The sequence below is a fragment of the Asterias amurensis genome, chromosome 9 (assembly GCF_032118995.1).
Source record: "Asterias amurensis chromosome 9, ASM3211899v1".
In the NCBI taxonomy this organism is placed as follows: domain Eukaryota; kingdom Metazoa; phylum Echinodermata; class Asteroidea; order Forcipulatida; family Asteriidae; genus Asterias; species Asterias amurensis.
The window spans coordinates 353844-368598 of NC_092656.1; the positions used below are offsets into that span (position 1 = coordinate 353844).

The 14755-nt window shown below is 39.4% G+C and overlaps 1 protein-coding gene across 1 annotated transcript in view; it reads right to left on the reverse strand.

The window, feature by feature from the left end:
- Window positions 1-14755, reverse strand: part of LOC139942245 (synaptotagmin-4-like) — a 56725-nt gene that overhangs the window by 9436 nt on the left and 32534 nt on the right. The window contains exon 2 of the mRNA XM_071939032.1: window positions 7332-8167. Coding sequence (XP_071795133.1) covers window positions 7332-8167 — 836 coding nt within the window. The remainder of the gene's footprint in view (window positions 1-7331; window positions 8168-14755) is intronic.

Genomic DNA, 14755 nt, shown 5'->3' on the forward strand with positions numbered 1-14755 from the left:
TCGGTACAAGTAAAGCAAACAAATTAATTTAACAAATACTATTGTGTTTATATCAGAATGGTTGTAACTCTATTGTCCAGATGAGTTCCTTATTCTTCGGAAATACAAAAGAAATTGATATTTTGGGTTCATTATTGATAGAGCAACTCAACAAAGATAACAAATTAAAGGCTGCTTCACATTGGAGAATAAAGAGAGAACAGAAAATGGACTTCCGAAGGTACTGACGTTGCGTTTCAACCGAGTGAGATATTATTCACCAAGCAATACTGAGACGAAACTACACGCCATATGTCGCACATCCCTACACTATACCTCCCTGTGACTACTGCGTATACTCTTAGACCATTGGACACAAAACCACGAGCAGGCGCAAGACAGAGGTAACACAAAATAAGAAGCTCTGGGGTCTTAAAGGTCGAAGGCGAACGATTTGATGGCAATTATGAACATCGCACTTGGGGCGGATTTTGTTCCGCGTTCGCTTGGTTCCCGCTGCAGCATCGCGGCTGTTGATACGGCTTCTAAATGCACGTCGTGTTCACGAATTACTAATGACTGGCATCGTATTCAAAGCACGCATGATCTTCTTCTTCTCTCTCCCCTTCTCTTCTTCTTGCATGATCTGAAGACCTACCGGAAACTACAGAGATTTGACAGGCAATTTACAGGCGCTCTGCCCTAACGTCTTGGACATTACCTTCATTCACGCCTATTTTTCCACCCCATTTAGATTGAAGATGGGTTGTTTTGAGGTAAAGACGTTGACTAATGACCCCTGACTAATTAACAGTCCTTGTTAATGTTTAGCAAAATAGATTAATGGGTAACATTTACAACTTAAGAAATTAACAGTCAAATTTTTACCAAACTGTTTCCGCTTTACTTGTCTATGGGTTGTAGGATTCAACGTATCTACAATAATGTTTGATTCAAAATGACAATGCGCAAACATGCTTCTAGCCTCTGCCAATCAACAACTTTTGTTAGATGTTAAATTTGCATCAGGGATAAAGAACATTCGTTTCGGTTGTACCCATATACACCGATGTGTTAGCACTGTAATACAGTCAGTACTTTTTAATTATGAAATTGTTTCAAATACCGAAAACAAAGTTCTGAGTCAATAAACGTGTGGCTGGACCAATCATTTGGAACAATCTTCCTTCTGTCATTAGGGAACCTATTAGTTTTTTTCATATAATCTCTTAAGACTCACATCTATTAATGTTTATTATTTTTTTAGGTGCGCTATGATCTTACTGGAATGGCGCAGTGTTATATTATTCACTTCTGACCACTGTAAACAGGATCAGATTCTTTCATTTTCTTTGCGCACCTCTTGCACATCAACGTAACTAAGTCTGGTCCCATTTTAATGAAATACCGACTTTGTTCTTTTGGCTTAGCAAGAAGGTCCGTTCCATTCTTTGAAGCACGGCAGGTTGTTCCAGTTTCAGAAACACAAAGGAACGGATATTCAAAAGGTGCCTTTGGTGGAAATCCCATTTTATTAACAGCGTCAAAAGGCTGCACTCTTGGGTTTACTCATACACATTGCCATGAAATGAGGCGACATCGTAGAGGAGGTGGGAAACTATAGGGACCTCCCCTGGCTTGTCGAAAGGAAAACAAACGTGGTGTCTGAAATTGCATGTTTTCCGGGATGGCCGTACCGTCTCATGGGACTGGAGACTCAGACGGGTGGGCCAATCAAAACAACCCAGACCCTTGCAACGAGGGAACTTCGCTTGCCACATTCACATTAACGATTTATGGGTGATGTGTTCGATTGACGCCTCAGTTACCATAGCAACCAGTGATAGTATTCGATTTTGCTTTGAGTTTTATTTTACAAGCTTGCTCTCCGGAATTTCACGGCAAGCGCAATCCACGCATGGCTGGCATTGCAAACAGACGTTGTTTAAAGACAAACAAGCAGAATATACTATCCCATGATTCAAAGTCTATTCTTTGAGAGGTCTTCCGATACTCAATCTCACCATTATTCAAGATTCCAAAGCTATATGTATGGATCTTCACGCTATTGCTATGTCATTGGCTTTACAAAAACAACGATATTTTATAGATTTGGTATTTATTTGATTCTCTAACCACATTATACAGCACTGGAAAGATCGCGAAAGTTCCTACAATAAGGGAATCGGTCCTGAAATTGTTTGAACGTTATAAATTATTATTCTCCGACAAACATCATAAAATATTGCGTGCCAAGGCAATGATCGTATTAGATTGCGTGTGTGTGGTAGGATCTACCAATGTGATGCCGTGCCAATAATGTGTGTGTGCATAAAGCAACGATAATGGACATGTTTTTGCACAAAGAAACTTAAAGACAAACTTTTGACGCTGATTTGAAATGGCGACAAAATATCACTGCCTCTAATTCAAAATTCCCGGATGTCAATTTCCGGCTGATTATCCAGCCAAAGAAACAGCTGCTAGTTCGGATCTCTCTACTGTTTAATCTATAAAGCACGATTCTCTATGATATTTATAATCATACACACAAATAAATTTAAAGTTATTATGGGTAATTAAAATAGCCTCGTGGAATGCATGACAGTGTTAAACGATCGGGGTAATTATGAATTCAAATGAAGAAATAAAAGCTACAAACACCTGGAGGGAATATAAATAACTTGTTTGCAATATTGCGTCATAAATTATACCGAGTTACGTCTTGCCGATAATAATATCGAAGTCTTATATAGCGCACGTATCTACCAAACAAGGTACTCAAGGCGCTGAGTATATACAAACTTTCAGAAAGATAGGTTATTGCAGTGATGAATTCTGAGACCCAGTTATTTAGCACCTTATAAGGGTTTACAAGGTGCTACGGCGCATTAAGCAGCCACAACCAGGAACCCCTACTCTTTTCGATAAGTGCACTGGGTTCTTTTACATGCGTTACACAACACATGGGACCAACGGCTTTACGTCCCATCCGAAGGACGAAGCAATGGTTAAGTGTCTTGCTCAAGGACACGGTGTCACGGCTGAGGATTCGAAAGGTACTCAGCCAACATTCAAAGCGAGGCACATTGCTGTTTGTGACTTTTCCCCCGTCTAATCATTTCGCTCTTTTTGGTTAAAGCACAATTCAAAAACATTTCTCACCAGTCGTTCCCGTTTTCAACCAACCTGCACTCTGAAATCAAATACATAGTCCCGTCACTGTAAAATGTCATCGTAAAGGACAACAGTAAGGAGTGGGCGATAGAAGTTGACTTTATTACCTGGAACTAGGTGTCTCGGCAAGACCTTATTGGGGATCTTGTTCTTTGTGCTTGACATTTAAGATTTGGCGCCAGAAGTATTTACTTCCAGGTAAATATCATTCTAAGTGTAAGGCCTGATAGTCTGAAATACACGATACGAAATGTACTGTAGCCTCATAGGCATAACGCAAGCCTTTATTAATGGAAAATATATCGCGGAGAATAATTTTAGAACAAAACTGTAGAAAGGGACCTTTGCTTAATTGCTCTAGTGTGAAAGGGACTTTAACTTATCTGTCCTAATCCACTCAGAGGTTTTGCAAATATTCGTTATCCATCGGCTTATTGTTTTAAAAACTGTGTGTGCTTTAGCATACGGTAACAATCAGTGACGAATCTAAATTTTAAGCCACGACAAAAGCATTGAACAGATTTATATCAAAATATCTCACAGAATATGTTCTACAAATACCCCTCCCGAATGGCGATACCACGCAGAGTGTGTGTTAAGAGTTACATATACAACCACATGGCATTAAAACATATTTATGCAGTTCTTATAAAGCGCTTTATTACACCCGACGGGCGTCTTCAAATCGCTCCTTATTTTATATGACAGGTATGTATAATAAATGAGGCCCATTTATGTATAGCATATTGTAGGTTTACAAGGTAATAGGAGGCCATGTGCAGACAGCCACGAAAGAAACATAGGGGAACCCCCTCCCCCAAGGATATCAAGTTCTTGTGATTTTTTTACGCATTGCAAAAACTCTTGGTGTTAAAATTGTCATCGTGTATTTTGTTAGGTATTATAGATACCAAAAAAGACTCAGAACTAAAACATCTGTATATTTATGTTTAAAAACACTCTGATTTCATTGTATTTGGTGTAATTTTAACACCCATGTTTTTGCAGGGCGAATATGGGACCCGCGGCTTTTACATCCCATCGGTACAAGTGTCTCGCTCACGGCAACAAGTGAAACGTTATAGTGCTGAAATTAAAATGACCAGATATAGCAAATTCCAAATGCCACCTCTTCTGCATGTTTTTTTTAGGTTTTTTTTTTAAGTAAAGACACCAAAATAATTTTAAGCCTCATCTTTCAAATCATTTCGTCGCCATTATTAAAATAAATGCTTAGTGGAGAAACCTTAAACCTCGTTGCTTTTAGAAACAGTGTCCTTTAGAAACCCAAGTATACCTTCCATTGAAAGACTTGACCGTACCGAAGACCTACACTGAAAGAAAATAATGAATCGCACGATTCCTTCTTGATTTTCACCAGACTCTTTGCTGTATTCATGGCATTTAATCACGTTGGAATGTCAAGGTTCACGGCAAGATGGAGAGGTTTTCTGAAAGGAAACTTCATCACAACCCAAGCGTAGTCTCCTAGATTAGGATCAATGTTCCCGGCTGAATCCTTCTCATGTTTTCTGCTTGGCTGCTCTAAGCCCGCTCATTCCTCCCTTCGCATCTCACAACGAATGGTGCAAGAGTTTCTACATCAACCATCAACAATTCTGGCGATAACCTGCTTTAATTTCTCTACAGGGACTCCACGGAAGGGAACGAAACAAATCTTTATGCTGTCCCCCTTAAAGCCATTGGACCCTTTCGGTTCAGAAAAAAAAATAAAAGTTCACAGATTTACTAACAACTTACAGGGTTTACAGAAGGCAATGGTGAAAGACTTCTCTTTAAATATTATTCCATGAAATGCTTTACTTTTTGAGAAAACAGCAAAACAATATAAATTCTCGTTAACGAGAATTACGGATTTATTTTAAACACATGTCATGACACGGCGAAACGCGCGGAAACAAGGGTGGGTTTTTCCGTTGTTTTCTCCCGACTCCGATGACCGATTGAGCCTAAATTTTCACAGGTTTGTTATTTGATATAGAAGTTGTGGTACACAAAGTGTGGGCCTTGGACAACACTGTTTACCGAAAGGGTCCAATGGCTTTAATCGGGAATGCTATTTTATTACTGCCCGGAGCGAAGATGAAAGTCGAAACAATCCAAACCGGAGCAGGAATATCTTAAGATTGTGCCTGATGTTCTTGACGTACGTGCTTGAGAGTCCTATATGAGACGTTTCAAAGATATTGGATTCATGGTTTGTTCGTAGATTTGTCATGACAGCAGCCTTCTATTTCGTACAGTGAATAGAATAATATATAAAATACTTGCAAGCAAAGGTGATACAATATTTATCATTGGACGGCTTTTTTATGTTGGACGGCCATTTTATGTTTTATTTAGTTTGAATGTATGAGCACGCGTGACTGAAAAGAAGTGTGGTGAGACTTGTGCGTCCTCAGATGGTCAGGACGGAAAATTTGTGTTTTATTTTGTGTATTCATAATATGATCACTCAAAACACCACTGTTGAAAGAATACGAATGATTCTCTGTAGCTGTTGCACACAGTAGGTTTTTGCAAATTTTTCCGCCCATTAACGTCAACAAATTTTTGGGTTTTATTCATGAATTCCACAATCAAACCATCCAGATAACATGGATACACTCTCTGGGTTTGTTCGTCCACCCCAATTCCCATTGCAAATGCATGCCTCAGCTCTAGTATGAGCTTCTGTGTGTAAATAAAACATTAGCATCAGGGGTCATGACCTTTCCCAGCTTGGTTACAACAATCATTCATCATCCTTACAGAGCATGAAGGACTGGAGGTATAATTCTACTTTCATGTTCTGGGCTTGCTATCATCACACAGATACTCTGAAGAGTCATGTTCACACGACGAGAACCGACAACTTACGTCCATCGTTTAGGCACCAGTTGTCTGTCCCAAAGGTTGCATGCGATATAATGACATACATGTATATTTACATGATCACACACATCGCTTTTCGTAGCAAACGACTATCGTTTTAAGATCTCATCCGAAACGGGTTTTAGGAGATGTTTCTCCAGGGTATGTGTTTTCTATTCATGCCAATAGCAATCACGGGATGTAGTTTGGAAGGTAATAAATAAAGCTTGGGAGAACCAAGCAAGACTATTCTGAAGATAATCAGAGCATAATGATCGAAACGTCGAAACCAACGGTTCTTTTCAGAACCTCCCCAACTAATTTAGAGATAAGCATTACTTGGTGTTACCGCAAACCTTTTATATCGTATTTCCACCATGCAAATCCTATTTTTGTCCAGGCAAAACTCTCTGATTGGGTAATAGCCTTAATGACAACTTCAAAGCCCATCCAGTTGTATTACGACTTCCTAAAATAAACTTTAAATCGCAGCTACCCATTATGTAAATAAATTCAAAATTGCATAACGTGCATGAAAGAATCGTTAGACACCAGTGAGATCAATTTATTTTCTTACAAAACAACCGCATTATTGTATACTTTTTGTTTATGAGGTTCGACGTATTTCCTACCGAACTCCGAACTTCAAATCATGTCCGTCCTTTGAAAAGCAACATCGATTTAACATACTTTTACAGAGTGTTTACATTTTCCTTCATTATTAACCTACATTTGCCGGTTTGACGTTTCAAAGGACCCTGCTTCGTCAAATTTGTGTTTGTTTATATTTCTCTTATACTCATAGAACAGTCCCCTGAGAACATATCCCATTCGACCTTTATAGACATGTAGAGAATGATAAAGACGGGAGGTAAACACACGGTTCTTACTCAAATGTCATGGCGCGGGCGTCCCTTATGCTCTTGAATCCATCTCGGATCAATGTCTGTCAAAACTCCTAGACGGTAGATAGAAACCACATCCATATGGTCCAATTCTACGTCTTGAAGAAAGACGGCTGGGGGATGTAAGGTTACTTTACTTAGAAGAAACCCTAAGGTTAGGCCCATTGGTTGTAAACAGCAGCTTATTCATAATCTTGTGCTCCAAATAAATGCCTTAGAAAGACTCGGTAAACGAGCTTTAGTATGGATTTTTGTTCTTCTCGGCCGCTCATAAAACGTGTTTTCCTGGAAATTCTTTTTCAACAAGAGTTGGTAAACATCACTGAAAATGAGTTTGATAAATTTACGCTATCATCGACTTGATTGGAGTCTAAATTAGAATAAAATAAACATTACCTTTGGATGTCTCGGTTTGACCTCTCGGGTCAAACTGACGGGTTTCTCACTCAGGTCAATGTTAGCCAATGGCACGACGACCTCACCAATGACGTCATCTCTAGAGAAACGATCGAAGCTCATGACTACAAAGTGCAGCGTGACTCCTTGTAGTTGGTTGTAAGCCAGGCCGTAGAAAGTGAAGGTTTCCTCGTAGACTGGGTCTAAGGTCTTCCTCATGACTCGTGTCTTCACCTTGTGCTTCTTCTCTGGTAGCAGACATAGCTTGATGTACGGGTCTGATGTACCACTCTGTGGATCCTTCATAGGGATACCCTGTGCCTGATGAATGGTCACTGTAAAGACACCCTTATCCGTACGGTACTCTACAGTGAACATTATCTGTCCCAGTTGGGTCGGGTCATGTTCCCCGTACCCCTCCAACTTGTTGTCCCCTTGCCATGCAGACTCGCTCTTTACATCCCCACCTTCCGAGTAGCAGTCCTTATTGAAGGTTCCTGGATCCATACCACTACCCGTCGTGCTGTAAGTCTTCATCAAGCTTTTCTTCTCATGAGACAGTGGGGAGACTGGTGAAAGGGTACCGGGAGGGTAGCTCTTTGACGGACCCAATGACAACACCTTCCCATGTACGGAGTCTGGAGATGATAGCTCTGGACTGCTGATGGGTTTGCTCGTTGGTCTGGTGTAGAAGGTACGACTGCCTTTCTCTACTGTACCACCATGGAAGAATGATGCCTTGTATTTACGGCGGTAGCAGTGGTAGACACTGAGGACCAGAAGCAAGACGGTTGTGACGACTGCCAGACAAACCCCAACAAGAGCTGCCGTGGACACTGGATAAGAAACAAGTAACAAAATATAGGATATTAGTCAATGCCTAAGAATCGTGATAAATTGTCTGGACTCTGGCAAAGAAACAAGAGATACAATGGATATTACAAGTCACTGTAGGTCTAAGAATTGTGTTCAGTTTTTGGGGGGTATTTATTGATGAAGGTATCGGGTGATAGTGATAGACTCGCTATAACGCTTTTCATGCCTTGAGGAATCAGGACATCTCCAATCCCAGTTCAGACGTTTTCGGTTTTCTGCATATTATACGATATGGCATTTTAATGGGTGTTAGGCCCTAACCTACATAGAAAGCTTAAACTTTAAAAACTACCGGTCAGCACTCACCCGGAGTCACAAGGGACATGATGCAATCTTGGTCAGGTTGACCCGGAGAGTGGTTAAAGCAATTTTAATAGTAACTCGGATTTTGCGTCGATATGGGTCACTTCTGGGTCAGTTGGACACGGATTCCGGGTCATTTTGAGCCTCAAAGGGGTCACGACCCCTGGGATCAGTATCCAGTATTCTGACCGGAAGTGTTTTGAGTGTAAGGAATATTTGTTCGCATCATCACACATTAGTAAAGATCTTCATTCAGTAGAGAAAGCAACATTATGCCTGGGATTATAAATCCAATTTCCAACAAGTTTAGAGTTTTACTTTGTATCTTCTAGAGTATAACCTTGCTATAAATCTGCATTTTGGGGGGAATGGGCCTTCATGAAACGCACCAAGGAATTGCTATCTTAGACAAACTACGTCATCCAATCTCAATGCGTACACCAATCCGGCTAAATGTGTGCATATTTCCACACTTGGATAGCCATTTCCAAGACACCCTTGGCATTTCACTTGACATGAAGAAACAAAAAACCTAAGGTACCTGAACGGAAGCTGAAGCCCAAACCTATACGTGAAATCAGCAATGGCTGGCTATATTATATGCCCAGGCAAGCACATGACAGGATCCACTGGCGTGTATCATTATGTTCTGTGCACGATATATAATTATAGATACAGCTGAAATAATCTGCCTCAAAATTTATGTAGGATTCTGGCTAGTTGCACATTTCTTAAAGTGCACGTTCCTTTTTTCGGAGTTTAATCGGAGTCTTAAAATACAACTGATGAGTTCATTGATTGCATTTGCTCATAAAGGGACACTTCATCATTGTTTCTTGGAAGAGCATACACATTCTAACCCCCTCATTTGAAACTAAATCATATCAATTCATACGTCATAGATGTTTTCAAATTTATCTTTATCGATCAAGTGCCTAGTCCCAATAATATTTCAGTTTAAACTGTTGCCATATGTAAAGAAGAAACAAATTGTCCCCTAAATTCGACTACTCATTTCGGTTTTGTCTAAACAGTAGTAAGGAACGTGCGAAAAAACAAAATGAGCCGAAACTACTTGGTGTTTGCTGGTTGAAAAATGTACGAACTCGTATTAAATTGTTACGGGTCGGCGAATTTATTGATTTAAGAGTTTCAAAATTGGATGGGAGGTTTTCGGTTGTTGTTTTCCTGTTTAGTTTTTTTTTTTTTTTTTTTTTTTGCGAAGTGGAAGATTGACTACTTTGCACCATCAGATGTAGGTTGAGCCTTTAAGTTATTCCGCCTCTCACGCAGCATTACGACTGATTACAGGCTAAATCTTCTAGATGGAAGAACAATCTTCAGAAATGAAGAAATGTCACGTAGGTTGGGAATCAAATTGTATACTTCTCATCTTAATATACAACCTCGGAGCAAGGACAGAAAACTTAGTCATTTCTAGTAGCAGGAGCGTTTCTGCATAACTACTATGGCAACGCTTTATCATGGAATAATTGTTTAAAGGAGGATTTACGGTAGTCGAGTAAATTGTTGTCATCGATATGTATTGGATATTTTGCGCAAGTTCACGAAATATCGTGATCTGTAAAACTTGCATCGTACATTGCTCTCAAATACCATGTCCTATCATACGGTACAAAAGTGCACAATGATATAAATAGTCGAGTATATTTATTCTGTCCTTAGCTAAGACTGTCAAACCTCATAAACGCGTCGAGATATTGGATACCAAATACCATAAAGCAAATAATTAAAAGTGAAAAATTAACTTAGTGGTTGAAATCTAATAATGACGAGCCTAGCAAGTTAACGCACTTTTACCGATACGGCAATCAACAAGCGGCGCTGATAATCTTTCCTCTAAACCCATTGTCAATTATCGAAGCTTGAATATTCCGATCGGACAGGAACGAGTTTTAATTCGGCACCAACGTCACACTCCTTTATAAATTGTCATCCAAGTCGCCTTCGGATGGCGGAATGCCTCTATTCGGGCTTTCAAGTACGGCGTCACTGAGACGAGGAGCAGTTGAGCGTGAATTTCCACAAATACAAAGAAGACTGAGAATGTTGGATGGATATTTCAGAGATGACTTTACCTTCGCAGTGAGGAAGCAGAGTGTGTAAGATGTATTATGTTCAGAATCGTGTAGGATTTCACTAGACGTATCAAAAGAATGGTATCGTGTTTTAAAAGTACAAGGAGGCACCCGTTGATGCACTAAAGAGCTTATGACACTGCGGATCCGTATAGCGTTGACTTGGAGAAAGTTCAGTATAGTACAATGTAATCTTGGTTTAAAATAATATAAAGTACATTCCAGAGGATTTCATGGCAGGCAAGATACTACACCACGAGCGAATAGTGGATTTTTTTTATTTTGGGTCACAATTTCCGCATAAGCTCAAAAGTTACAACAAAAACAAAATCAAAAGATGGTAAGAATCAGTCAGTCTCTCATTGAAATGTAAGATGTTACACTTTCTTCCATTGAGGCGTGTATCAAATCGTGCCAGTCAGCAGGGAGGTCCATGCTAAGGTGTCGTGTGACGTCTTAGGTTACGTGGTCTACAGGTAGTCAACTCATTCACTGCAAAAAAACTGGGGTGTTGATGGATTCTTTTAGTATCCATGGGACAACACCGACACGGTGTTAATTTTACCAACGATGTATTAATGGGGATAAACAACACCATGTTGATGTTGTCATAGAAAGATACCAGAAAGAATCAATTTAACACCTTAGTGTTTACAGTGTAGCCCCTTTAATACAACGATTCACATTAACTCCTGGCCTCATCAGCTTCATCAAAAGACTAAAATATGCTGCGTCATTCTTCATTGAAATACGGGGATTTATTTGGAAAATACTTTCCATAAAAATCTTGCAATTTTCTCTTTTTATGTGGGAGTCATTACTGCTTGTAAACATTTATTTAAATGCCAAGCTGATGTGTTTTACGAGATACCACAGTCGGTCGGAACGGGACCATTGGTGACATCAAATCCCATGCAGCGAATATAATACGTAGGTAATAAATACTTGACTTGATTACACACGCGGGAGCGTCTCTGTGTAGCCGCACATTCGAACCAAAAATTACTTTAGACGAAACTGTATCCTTCACTACAATGATAAATACACACGCAATTTGGGCCTCACAATGAACTAATGCTACAGGTTGGAGTCTGTACATAGCACTATAGTCTTGATTAGAGCTGTCCAAACACCCAAGTCACACCATACTGTCATAGACTGCAACCAGGTCAGTATAAACAAGCTAGATTCCATGACATATAGAGTCTAGAGAGAGACAACTCTTCCTTCAAGTTGTCCCTCCTTAAACACCGAGCTCTTCCCAGCAACCTCATCTCTCTGAAATCACTGCCCAAGTTGCATTGAGGCGCTTTATTGGCGCAGATGGCTGTTTGTTTTTGCATTAATGGAGGCCCGACCTCCCCGGGCAATGAGCCAACATTTTGGCGCGCTTTTGATGCAGCTATTATAATTCAGTTTGTCAGGAAAAGGATGGTTTAGCCCAAGGGGCCAACCACTTTCTTCCTCTTCCTTTATTTTCTCTCTGTACTCCTCCTCTCTTTACCTGCGTAGATCTCTCTGAGCATATCAAATCAGGAATGTTTGTCCACTGGAGGATGCAAATCAATCTAATATACGTTTATTTCAATCAGGATTGTTTAGCAAGAATTATCAGGACGGGATGGTGCCAGGGTTTCTTCACGACCTTTTAATAATATGGATATAATTAGAATTGACCCAAGATGCAGACGACAGACTCGACTAGACAATGGAAGATAATTAGCTTGATGAGGACTCTTTCCTCCGTGGGCAGATAATGCACAAAAAAGACTCTGCTGAACTATCTTGGTTTACTTCATGTGTGGGTATCACAACAACGAATCTAAAAGTTACCATCTAGATCAAGTTTGGTCAGACTGATAATATACAGTTTCAATGCATGGGTCACAATGTATCGAAATTTGACTCAACACAAAATATGACAACTGGCCATTTTTAATAAGAAGAGTGTCATTCGTCAACAGTCAATTCATTAACCATTAATGTTTTGATTTGCCCCGACTGGGGGATTCGGGGTGAAATGACTTGCCCTCTATTTCCAGCATATCGTAGGACAAGTTTTGTAATGTCACCTTAAACAATACAAATAACAGGTTGTAAGACTTTTATTTAGGCATTATACAGGGGTGGTCTATATAGGGTTCCCGTTTTATTTGCAGTGGCAGTAGGGGGGGGGGGTCAAAGAAAAATAAAGTGAATGAAACCTATAGCAAAAAAAAAGATACTATTCCTCAGTGACAGAAAAATCATAAAGAACAGGACGCCTCTCAAAAGTCTAAATTTTGTTTCCTTAAGTGCCCTTTGCTAAACAGTTCTACTCGAAGAAATGTCAGACAAACGCCTTCAAATCGACCGTAGTTGAATTTGCAAAAAAAGTGGCTGAAACAACGAAATAAAATACTTCATGTTTGTATAACATTTTCAAAAATCAATATACGAAAAAGTGAAGTGCAATAAATTTATTCATAGCAGCCATGCACCCCCCCCCCCCCCCCGTCATCGTTGTGTGTCCTTGGGGAACTCAGTTAAAGGTAGAATGCCGACTACACAATTGATGGAAAATCGCTAATATAGCATTGATTCCTTTTGAAAAACTATGAAATATTTAGTTTGTTAAGCAGAGAGCCCTTCCCAGTAAGATCTTCGTATTATTATTATTCCTTGAATATAATCTAAGATGGATTTATACCATTCCATGTTTTACCTTTTATAGTACAACACATTGCAACAAAGAGGATCTTTAAATACAATTATTATTCAGTTATTGTTGGGTGTTTTTGTTACTTCTTTTCTTATAAATATTTTATAATCTGTTTATACAAATTCCGTCTCGTTGCCAGAAGCAAAGCTGCATTGATTACTGGTAAAAGGAAACCTTCTATGAAAACGACATTTTTTGTCTGAGAAAATATTCCGTGCTGAGCTATAAACAAATGACCCTTTGATTTGATTTTGTTTGACAATTTGTATTGTCAAGAAACGCAATAAATGACCGGTTTCAACTGATTTAAGGACGGAATGAGTTCAACTGTGATTTGAATGGAACCAATTCAGACATCGTGTATTTAAATCAGGTTCTTCTTTTGTGTCGTTCCACATTTATAGAAGATGAATGACACCAGACCATCCCTTTGTCAAATGATAATGGATTTAAAATGTTATTAAACCTTTTAAAAGTACATTTTAATCACAATTTCTCTTCCTGTGAATTACAGGAGAAATGAGGCTCCTGTAAAATATTGTGTCAAGTTTAATTCTGCATTAATTTTGTAAAGTTATGATGTTGTATCGCCATGGTTTGCTAAAGTAGTTTGTGATAATGTGATAAGCCGTTTTCAGACTGAACAAAAAATAAAATGAAATAAAATGTAAACAAAATAATTAAATAAGTACAAAAACAACACAATGTCTACGGTTTGCATAGAGGATGACAACATCCCTTCGTGTCCCCCCCCCCCTTCATTATGTGCCGTCTTCTTGATAGACATAGAAGAAATAACCTAAGACGCTGTTTGAGCATCGGGATTTTCTTTCACATGATAGCCGGATCAATGTAGTCAGAGGTCTTTAGTTACATGAAGACATTAAGACGACCCTGTGCGGCACATATCGGGATTATTCATGACATTGTGCCGACCCTTATCGGCTTCATAAAGCCATTTTATCAGATCGATTGAGTGAATAATGAAACATGCATCCTTTGAAAGAAGTAAGGTTACCGAAATATATCAAGGGTCATTCTCGGTTACCTGACATGTCTTGACCCCAAATGACTCCCATCCTGACCCCTCCTAGTCACCTGTATTTACCCTCCATCCCATGATGGCCAGTCTTGCCTCCTACCCGCCGTTGAAATTCACCTCCTTCTATCCCTTCCCTATAGTACTTTCATCGGATTGACAATCTTTCTACATAGGGATAATACGACCATTGCAACCCCCTTTTGTTCGAAAGCTCTAGTTTCAAGCACAATTCTCTCTGTGTTTTCTCTTTCTTTCAGAGTGAGAATGATAAATTACAACATTTGTCGCGCGAGGCCTTTCTTTAAAAACTCCATTAAATGTACTCCTCTACAGAGCCTCAAGCATGACCAATCTATAGTCCTCGCTAAAACAAGCACTTTATATTTAAGCTCTCATTCCACGT